Here is a 10,861-nt window from a genome sequence, read left to right on the forward strand (position 1 = left end):
ATATCGCCATGCCCTCTGCCACGCCCCCTGCCATGCCCACCACCTAAGCCACTTTTTGATCCAGAAAAACCCTGATATGAACCATCTAATCATTTGTTATCAGGGAGTCGTTTGGCATTAGTGATGCCCCATTGATGTTCGAAGTGTTTGTGCAAGTCAAGTGTATTCATATGGATACTAATGTACCAGCAGTACATGCTTGTGTCTGACTTTTATATTATCCTTTGTGCTGAGAGGATACAGTATATTTGTTACATGATGGGTTGTTTATGTGCCTTTGTTGTAATCTGTTTGCAGGCAGCAGTTGGAGCCAAGGCAAAGAACGTGTTGCAACTCAACACGCAGTATAAAGGAGTGTCATGGAGGTACCTACTGTAATGAATCATGCAGAAAAATAGTCAAACTACACAGCATACACATTATGGACCACTTGCAGAGCACATTGACACTGCCATACTGTTTTTTAACAATTGTCAACAGTGAAATTGACTAAATGTGTGCGCATTTCTGCAGTATCGGAGGAGATCAGACCTTGGACACTGTCACCACACTACCAAGTGAGTCACTATTTCCTCTTGTCACTGATCCTATTGGATCATTTTAAAGGAAAAATCGTTTTTTGTGTTTAGTAGGATAAATTACAAATTCGGTTAACATCTGACTCCAGAGTGATCTGTTCTTGCAATTTGTAGTCTATGGTATTTCAAATTTAGGTATGACATTTTTTTACTCAGCAGTTTGGATGTAGTGAGCTACTTTTGATTTAGTTAGGTAAACTATACGTTTCTTAACTTCTTCCGGTGTGAAGTAATTTGTAGCTTGGTACGCTATATTTTCAGAGTAGCTTCCTCACACTGATGATTTCACATTTCTGTCACATCTTTGGAGAAAGACTTCAATAAACACCCAGTGCACAAGACATGACATCACCCGTCCCATGATCTTGTGGCTTTGCAGCATTCCACATATCCACAAGATGGCGGTCTCAGCATATGATATCATGACATTCCTTTGGAGTGCAGCCTCCTTGTATAGAGGAAACATTCTTCATCAAGCACCCTCTCTGTAGTTTAGCTAAAAAGGACCATTTGATACTGAAATGTCTGTGTGCTTCACCAGAATAAGCCAATAAGTATTTCCCATCTCTCAATTCTCTCTCAGACATCCTGAAAAAATTCAACCCTTCCCTCCAGGGATTCTCTAAGGGTCAGGGCTTTCTGCAGAATAAGGGCTTTAACATGGCGGTGCCTGGAGCCATGGCCTTGTGAGTAGAGAGCTAAGTTTAGACCTCTCTGTTCCCTCGTCCACTCACTGTCCTCTTTTTCCTGTCAATCTATTTCCCATCCTATTTTTTTGTGTCATCCTTTCACTTCCAGCAGCCTATCACCCCCTATCACCCCCCCCCCCCCACCCCTCAGTGTCTCCTGTCTTTTCTTCTCATTTGAACAAAGGAATAATAAACACCACATTTTAACAAATGTCTCTTGTAGTGACATCGCAGCCCAAGTCCAAGCTCTCATCAAGGCCATGAAAGATGACAAGGTGAGACTATGTCCCATTGGCACCTATTCCATACATAGTGCTCTACTTTTGACCAGAGTTCTATGGGCCCTAGTCAAAAGTAGTGCACCACATGGAGAATTGGTTTCAATTTGGGACGCAGCCTCTTCAATGTGTTGAATAGTTATACTGGACTCAGTTAGTAATCATAATTACATATTGTTGTATTATATAAGTGTATGATAATCTATAGCTATTTTTCTCTCTTCTCATTGTATCCCTTCGTCTTCCACACAGAAGGTGAATTTTGAACAGGATTGGAAGCTAGTGACCTTATTAGTTGGTGCCAGGGATCTGTGTGATTATTGCATGGACCATGTATGTATTCTTATCCTAAAGTCAAACAAAAGACACAAAAAAGTATTACAATCTTAATAACTTTGTTGCACATTGGGGAACTGTGGTAGTGTTAAAAATAGTGTTATTTACTGTATGCTCTTCTTTACACAGAACAACCTTACACCCAAGAACTACAGTGAGAATCTGATGCTGAGCCTGGACATGCTGTACAAAGAGGTAAGTGATGGACAGCTTGGTAATGGAGATCTATTATTGGTGAAAGCCTGTACTTACTCAACGAGGATCATTTGCAGAATCTAAAGCCAAATATCGTGCCATCTTTCACCCCTCTTTTCTCTCTCCCTCCATCTCTCTCGCTAAGGTACCGAGGGTAATGGTCAATGTTATCGAGGTTCTGGAAATGAATCCGTTGAGGAGTGTCAGGAAGAACGATCTGGTCTGCAACCTCGTACAGAGGTTTGTATGGGACCTCCCCATTTCCCCACGAAGACGGCAGCTACACCCACTGCACCGTATGTCGGTAGAATGTGTATATTCAGAATGTTTCCTCTCACGTGTCTTTGTTTTGCACAGGAATTCTTGCCCCTGCTTTTTGAACCCTGAAGAGAATTCTCCTGAGCTTACAGAGGTTAGGCGGATCAACCAGCAGTACCAGGTAAGTGCAGAAAAAGGTCTGAACTACCAGTCTTAAAACAACTGGGCTTTGGAGAGTCTTTGCCAATGTTCCAATGTGTCATGTAAAGTGTGTTACTCAGAGATACATAAGTTCCACACATAAAGATACAGGGATTCGATGTGATCAGATCAATCCGACACAATTCTACAATACTTAACAGTGTCTCTTTGATCTCTCTACCCTCTCCGTGCTTCTGTCCAGATGGAGACTGAGAGACTGGTCTCTGGGGGGCGCTATGATGGGCGAGAGGACTTCACTGTAGTCGTTCAACCCTACTTACGGCACGCATTTGTCCCTCACATTGGGGTGAGTGTGGTTCAACTGCACACACACACACGCATGCATGTATGCGCAAGCCCGCACAAACACACACACTGCGTTCTCTTGTCTCCTCAGATTGGGAAGCCTGACCTGAGTTTCTTCTCAGTGGACTGTTTCCACATCAGTGAGCGGGCACACGCTGAGATGGCCATTGCTCTCTGGAACAACATGGTAAGGACAGCCACATAAAGAGTAGTGTGGTCCCAGATCTGTTTGTGCTGTCTTGCCAACTCCCCATGTTCATTTTCAAGACAGCACCCACAGATCTGGGACCAGGCTACATAGAGAGCACTCTTTTTTTATTTTACCTTTATTTAACTAGGCAAGTCAGTTAAGAACAAATTCTTATTTTCAATGACGGCCTAGGAACAGTGGGTTAACTGCCTTGTTCAGGGGCAGAACAACAGATCTTTACCTTGTCAGCTCGGGGATTCGATCTTGCAACTTTTCAGTTACTAGTCCAACGCTCTAACCACTAGGCTACCTGCCACTCTGAAGCATAACTCAAAACACATGAGCTCTATGGTCAGTGTATTTTAAGGCATACAGGTTTGTGGTCTGACAACGGTATTGTTTTGTTTTTGCAGTTGGAGCCGGTAGGCATGAAGCAGGTCTACAACAACTTCACATACGACCGCACCAAGATCAACTGCCCCTCTGAGGTATGCTGAATGCACATGACACGAACACAACATTTATTGGGGAAAAGTTTCCCTGCTGAAAAAAACTGCATAGACCATAGACCATATGCTGGTGACTAGTACTGGTTTCGCTGGTGACCAGCCTTGGTGACAAGCTCATGGGAGAATGACTGCCCCCTCTCATAGAAGCCCAGAAGTTCAAGGGCGACCACGGTACTGCAGGCTGTTGTTTTCTTTGTAAGATATTCATGGTGCCAATACTTGCTTCTATTAGACCAGCTGTGCACTACATGACCAAAAGTATGTGGATAACTGCTTGTCCAACTTCTCATTCCAAAATCACGGGCATTAATATGGAGTTGGTCCCCCCTTTGCTACTATAACAGCCTCCATTCTTCTGGGAAGGCTTTCTACTAGATGTTGGAACATTGCTGCGGGAACTTGCTTCCATTCAGCCATAAGCGCATTAGTAAGGTTGGGCAATTAGGCTCGCGGTCGGTGTTCCAATTCATCCCGAAGGTGTTCGATGTAGTTGAGGTCAGGTCTTTGTGCAGGCCAGTCAAGTTCTTCTACACCGATCCCAACAAAACATTTCTGTATGGACCTCGCTTTGTGCACGGGGGCATTGTCATGCTGAAACAGGAAAGGGCCTTCCCCAAACTGTTGCCACAAAGTTGGAGCACAGAATAGTCTAGAATGTCATTGTATGATGAAGCGTTAAGATTTTCCTAGACTGGAACTAAGGGGCCTAGCCCGAACCATGAAAACCAGCCCCAGACCATTATTCCTCCTCCGCCAAACTTTACAGTTGGCACTATGCATTCGGGCAGGTAGCGTTTTCCTGGCATCGCCAAACCCATATTTGTCCGTCGGACTGCCAGATGGTGAAGCGTGATTACTCATTCCAGAGAACGCGTTTCCCCTGCTCCAGAGTCCAATGGCGGCAAGTTTTACTCCACTCCAGCCGATGCTTGGCATTGCACATGGTGATCTTAGGCTTGTGTGTGGCTGCTCTGCCATGACGAACAGTTATTGTGCTGACGTTGCTTCCAGAGGCAGTTTGGAACTCTGTTGCAACCGAGGACAGACGATTTTTAAGCGCTATGTGCTTCAGCACTTGCCGGTCCTGTTCTGTGGGCTTGTGTGGCCTACCACTTCGTAGCTGAGCCGTTGTTGCTCCTATACGTTTCTACTTCACAATAACAGCACTTACGGTTGACCGGGGTAGCTCTAGCAGGGCAGAAATTTCATGAACTGACTTGTTGGAAAGGTGGCATCCTATGACGGTGCCATGTTGAAAGTCTGAGCTCTTCAGTAAGCTCTTCTACCTCCAATGTTTGTCTATGGAGATTGCATGGCTGTGTGCTTGATTTTATACACATTTCAGCAACGGGTTTTGCCGAAATAGCCAAATCCACTAATTTCAAGGAGTGTCTAGATACTTTTGTATATATAGTGTATGTCCTTGAACCAATTATTTAAAATTGCAGACATTAAAGCTACAATATGTAACTTTTTGGGTGACCCGACCAAAGTCACATAGAAATGTGAGTTATAGATCTGTCCTTGTCATTGAAAGCAAGTCTAAGAAGCGGTGGATATGTTCTATGTGCGCTATTTCTATGCTTCCCGTTCTTAAGTTTCGTTTTTGCATCTTTTACTTTCGGTTTTGTACACCAGCTTCAAACAGCTGAAAATAAAATATTTTTGGATATGGAAAATATATTTCACACCGGTTTAGATGGTACAATTCTCTACACAATGACTGCTTGTTTTGCCAAATAACTGAAATAAAATTAACTATAAGAATTTTAGAAACCAGGAAATGGCAGAGCGATTTATGCATATTGCACCTTTAAAAATATAATTTTGATTCTACCAGCAACCTGCATTACCCCGGTGGGCCCGGTCGGCCTTCAACTTGAGATCCTCAATGAGAGGGGGCAGCACTGACCTAGCCTGCAACGTCACTTCCTGGACTAGCTCAATCTGCGCATTTTATGTCTCTATGAGACACCATTTTATTAAGCTAAAAATCTACTTCTATGGGAAGATCTCAAGGGCATACTGCTTGCTTCCTCTCTCCTCGTCTCCTACTCAAAACACATTGGATGAGAAAGACAGAGGTCCCTCCCCCCTGACCTTCTCCTCCAATGTGTTTTTAGAACAATACGGGGAGAGAGGACGCGAAGAGTATGCAATTGAGATCTTCCCCTTGGCTCCAAATGCGCTATTGAGTCTTCACATAGGAATGAATGGTGTCACGTGATCAATGGCTTTATCCATTTACAGTATACAGTGGGGAGAACAAGTATTTGATACACTGCCGATTTTGCAGGTTTTCCTACTTACAAAGCATGTAGAGGTCTGTCATTTTTATCATAGGTACACTTCAACTGTGAGAGACGGAATCTAAAACAAAAATCCAGAAAATCACATTGTATGATTTTTAAGTAATTAATTTGCATTTTATTGCATGACATAAGTATTTGATCACCTACCAACCAGTAAGAATTCCGGCTCTCACAGACCTGTTAGTTTTTCTTTAAGAAGCCCTCCTGTTCTCCACTCATTACCTGTATTAACTGCACCTGTTTGAACTCGTTACCTGTATAAAAGACACCTGTCCACACACTCAATCAAACAGACTCCAACCTCTCCACAATGGCCAAGACCAGAGAGCTGTGTAAGGACATCAGGGATAAATTGTAGACCTGTACAAGGCTGGGATGGGCTACAGGACAATAGCCAAGCAGCTTGGTGAGAAGGCAACAACTGTTGGCACAATTATTAGAAAATGGAAGAAGTTCAAGATGACGGTCAATCACCCTCGGTCTGGGGCTCCATGCAAGATCTCACCTCGTGGGGCATCAATGATCATGAGGAATGTGAGGGATCAGCCCAGAACTACACGGCAGGACCTGGTCAATGACCTGAAGAGAGCTGGGACCACAGTCTCAAAGAAAACCATTAGTAACACACTACGCCGTCATGGATTAAAATCCTGCAGCGCACGCAAGGTCCCCCTGCTCAAGCCAGCGCATGTCCAGGCCCGTCTGAAGTTTGCCAATGACCATCTGGATGATCCAGAGGAGGAATGGGAGAAGGTCATGTGGTCTGATGAGACAAAAATAGAGCTTTTTGCTCTAAACTCCACTCGCCGTGTTTGGAGGAATAGAAGGATGAGTACAACCCCAAGAACACCATCCCAACCGTGAAGCATGGAGGTGGAAACATCATTCTTTGGGGATGCTTTTCTGCAAAGGGGACAGGACGACTGCACCGTATTGAGGGGAGGATGGATGGGGCCATGTATCGCGAGATCTTGACCAACAACCTCCTTCCCTCAGTAAGAGCATTGAAGATGGGTCGTGGCTGGGTCTTCCAGCATGACAACGACCCGAAACACACAGCCAGGGCAACTAAGGAGTGGCTCCGTAAGAAGCATCTCAAGGTCCTGGAGTGGCCTAGCCAGTCTCCAGACCTGAACCCAATAGAAAATCTTTGGAGGGAGCCGAAAGTCCGTATTGCCCAGCGACAGCCCCGAAACCTGAAGGATCTGGAGAAGGTCTGTATGGAGGAGTGGGCCAAAATCCCTGCTGCAGTGTGTGCAAACCTGGTCAAGAACTACAGGAAACGTATGATCTCTGTAATTGCAAACTAAGGTTTCTGTACCAAATATTCAGTTCTGCTTTTCTGATGTATCAAATACTTATGTCATGCAATAAAATGCAAATTAATTACTTAAAAATCATACAATGTGATTTTCTGGATTTTTGTTTTAGATTCCTTCTCTCACAGTTGAAGTGTACCTATGATAAAAATTACAGACCTCTACATGCTTTGTAAGTAGGAAAACCTGCAAAATTGTCAGTGTATCAAATACTTGTTCTCCCCACTGTATATACAATCTATGAACCAGCTAGACCCTGCTGGTCAGACCAGCTTGACCAGCTAGACTAGGGATGGGCAACTTTTGTAGGCCACGGATAAATTTCCATTAAAAAAAATCTAAATATATATACAGTACCAGTCAAAAGTTTGGACACACCTACTTATTCATGGGGGTTTCTTCATTTTTACTATTTTCTACATTGTAGAATAATAGTGAGGACATCAAATCTATGAAATAACACATATGGAATCATGTAGAAAGTGTTAAACAAATCAAAATATATTTGAGATTTGAATTCTTCAAAGTAGCCACGCTTTGCCTTGATGACAGATTTGCACACGCTTGGCATTCTCTCAACTAGCTTCATGAGGTAGTCACCTGGAATGCATTTCAATTAACAGGTGTGCCTTCTTAAAAGTTTATTTGTGGAATGTCTTTCCTTCTTAATGCGTTTGAGCCAATCAGTGGTGTCGTGACAAGTTAGGGGTGGTATACAGAAGATAGCCCTATTTGGTAAAAGACCAAGTCCATATTATGGCAAGAGCAGCTCAAATAAGCAAAGAGAAACAACAGTCCATTGTTACTTTAAAACATGAAGGTCAGTCAACCTGGAAAATTACAAGAATTTTAAAAGTTTCTTCAAGTGCAGTCGCAAAAACCCTCAAGCACTATGATGAAACTGGCTCTCATGAGGACCACCACAGGAAAGGAAGACCCAGGGTTACCTCTGCTGCAGAGGATAAGTTCATTAGAGTTAACAGCCTCAGAGATTGGAGCCCAAATAAATGCTTCACAGAGTTCAAGTAACAGACACATTTCTCAACATCAACTGTTCAGAGGAGACTTTGTGAATCAGGCCTTCATGGTAAAATTGCTGCAAATAAACTTCTCCTTAAGGACGCCAATAAGAAGAAGAGACTTGCATGGGCCAAGAAACACAAGCAATGGACATTAGACCGGTGGAAATCTGTCATTTGGTCTGATGAGTGCAAATTTGAGATTTATGGTTCCAAGCATTCTGCAGCGATACGCCATCCCATCTGGTTTGCACTTAGTGGGACAATAATTTGTTTTTCAACAGGACAATGACCCAACACACCTCCAGGCTCTGTAAGGGCTATTTGACCAAGAAGGATCAGGTGACCTGGCCTCCCCAATCACCCGACCTCAACCCAATTGAGATGGTTTGGGATGAGTTGGACCGCAGAGTGAAGGAAAAGCAGCCAACAAGTGCTCAGCATATGTGGGAACTTCTTCAATACTGTTGGAAAAGCATTCCAGGTGAAGCTGGTTGAGAGAATGCCAAGAGTGTGCAAAGCTGTCATCAAGGCAGGGTGGCTACTTTGAAGAATCTAAAATCTAAAATATATTTTGATTTGTTTAACCCTTTTTTGGTTACTACATGATTCCATATGTGTTATTTCATAGGTTTGATGTCTTCACTATTATTCTAAAATGTAGAACATATTAAAATAAAGAAAAACCTTTGAATGAGTTGGTGTCCAAACTTTTGACAGGTACTGTGTGTGTGTGTATGTGTATGTATGTGTGTATATATATATATATATATATATATATATATATATATATATATATATAATTATTTTACTCACAGTCTCAACTTTATCATATATGCATAGTCACTTTAACTATACATTAATGTACATACTACCTCAATTGGCCCGACCAACCAGTGCTCCCGCACATTGGCTAACCGGGCTATCTGCATTGTGTCCCGCCATCCGCCAACCCCTCTTTTACGCTACTACAACTCTCTGTTCATCATATATGCATAGTCACTTTAACCATATCTACATGTACATACTACCTCAATCAGCCTGACTAACCAGTGTCTGTTTGAAGCCTCGCTACTTTTATAGCCTCGCTACTGTATATAGCCTCGCTACTGTTATTTTCACTGTCTTTTTACTGTTGTTTGCATTTCTTCACTTACCTATTGTTCACCTAATACCTTTTTTGCACTATTGTTTAGAGCCTGTAAGTAAGCATTTCACTGTTGTATTCGGTGCACGTGACAAATAAACTTTGATTTGAACTTAGTGTTAAGTGTGAGAATAGTAAAATACTCAAAGTACAATTTCAAAATCTGGTTGTGTCAGGGCAAAATGTGTAGAATTGCAGGAAATTAGCTGTTAAACTGCTATTTTTTTCCCTGCCACATGACGAAATGAGTAGAATTGCATGAAATTAGTTATAAAATTTAAATGTCTTCTCTCCACCCCATGGCAAAATGTGCAGAATTGAAGCAAACTTGCTTTAAAATTGGAACATTTCCCTATGGCCCATGGCAAACTGTAGAATTGCAGGAAATTAAATCCAAAACGTATCTCTGATGTCAAGAGTGGAGCCCCTTATGATGAGTTCAGATTTTCTTTTGGCCCCCACCCCAATCAAAGTTGCCCACCCCTGAGCTAGACCATGCTGGTCAGAGCAGCTTGACCAGCATAGGCCAGTATGGATCAGCATAGACAAGCAAGGACCATCTTGAAATGCATGCTGGTCTATGCTGTTTGGTCAGGTGTTGGCTGAATTGGCAATCAGTGAGTCAGTTCTCGGCTTACTTGACAGTATGTGTGGGTTGTCGAGTGTGTTGGTTGAGCAGCAGACCATTTTAGTCATATCACCTACTGAAAGCTACTTCTTACAATGTCTCAGAAGAAGATCTATGCTCAGGTTAGTTTCCTCTGAACTGAAATTTGCTCTCTCCTTTAGGATCAACCCTTCATCTTCACTAAGGTCAATAGCCTCCCGAGTCCACCTGTTACCACCACCACCACCCCTGTCCCAGTCACTAACACCACCACCCCCAGCCCTGTGCCCCTGTGTGACTCCTCCATACCTGTGTGGGTGCCCGTGTTACTGGGCGTCACTGGCTTACTGATCGGCTGGGGAATCACATGGCTGCTCATGTCCTGCAGAGAACGGCGGAATAAGAGGAAAATGGGAGAGAAAGAGGTTGAGATGAAAGGAACTGGTTTCTAATGATATTCAGCAACAGATAACAAATACTTTTTTCTAGAGATTTTATTCTCTAAATTTGAATGTGGAAATACAGTGTCAAAAGCATGTAGGTGGCATGGACAATAACTTAGCTTTGTATCAACCAAAATGGTTAAATTGTCAGTAACTATGTCATTGGGTATTTCAAGAGAAATGTTGGCATTCAGTTGCATCATGTGAGCCCCTATGAATTACCAGGATGAATAGGTCAGCGTAACCCAAGCCCATTGCAATAGAAGTTGGAGCCATTGTCCATGGAGATTAACAAAGGGAGAAAGGGGGGTATTTTATTGAGGGTACACAACAAGTTGTCTCACCATGTTAATATTTGATAGAGCTATGATAGAGGGGTCACAATAAAAGTAATGGATATCCCCAAATTATGTTAATAAACTTAGAATGTACTTTGTCTGCAGGCAGGTCAGCTTCAATGAAAGGTAAAGAAAG

General features: G+C 42.8%; 1 protein-coding gene across 1 annotated transcript in view; it reads left to right on the plus strand.

Moving 5' to 3' along the window:
* The window catches only part of LOC139556534 (phospholipase B1, membrane-associated-like), a 40,712-nt gene extending 29,878 nt beyond the window's left edge, over positions 1-10,834 (plus strand). Inside the window, exons 31-42 of the mRNA XM_071370591.1 lie at positions 298-365; positions 514-557; positions 1,162-1,264; positions 1,491-1,542; positions 1,798-1,878; positions 2,011-2,076; positions 2,222-2,316; positions 2,434-2,515; positions 2,738-2,842; positions 2,933-3,028; positions 3,445-3,519; positions 10,127-10,834. Coding sequence (XP_071226692.1) covers positions 298-365; positions 514-557; positions 1,162-1,264; positions 1,491-1,542; positions 1,798-1,878; positions 2,011-2,076; positions 2,222-2,316; positions 2,434-2,515; positions 2,738-2,842; positions 2,933-3,028; positions 3,445-3,519; positions 10,127-10,396 — 1,137 coding nt within the window. The 3' untranslated portion in view covers positions 10,397-10,834. The remainder of the gene's footprint in view (positions 1-297; positions 366-513; positions 558-1,161; positions 1,265-1,490; positions 1,543-1,797; positions 1,879-2,010; positions 2,077-2,221; positions 2,317-2,433; positions 2,516-2,737; positions 2,843-2,932; positions 3,029-3,444; positions 3,520-10,126) is intronic.
* Positions 10,835-10,861: the final 27 nt, after the last annotated feature.

The sequence above is a fragment of the Salvelinus alpinus genome, chromosome 27, assembly GCF_045679555.1.
Source record: "Salvelinus alpinus chromosome 27, SLU_Salpinus.1, whole genome shotgun sequence".
NCBI classification, from domain to species: Eukaryota; Metazoa; Chordata; class Actinopteri; order Salmoniformes; family Salmonidae; genus Salvelinus; species Salvelinus alpinus.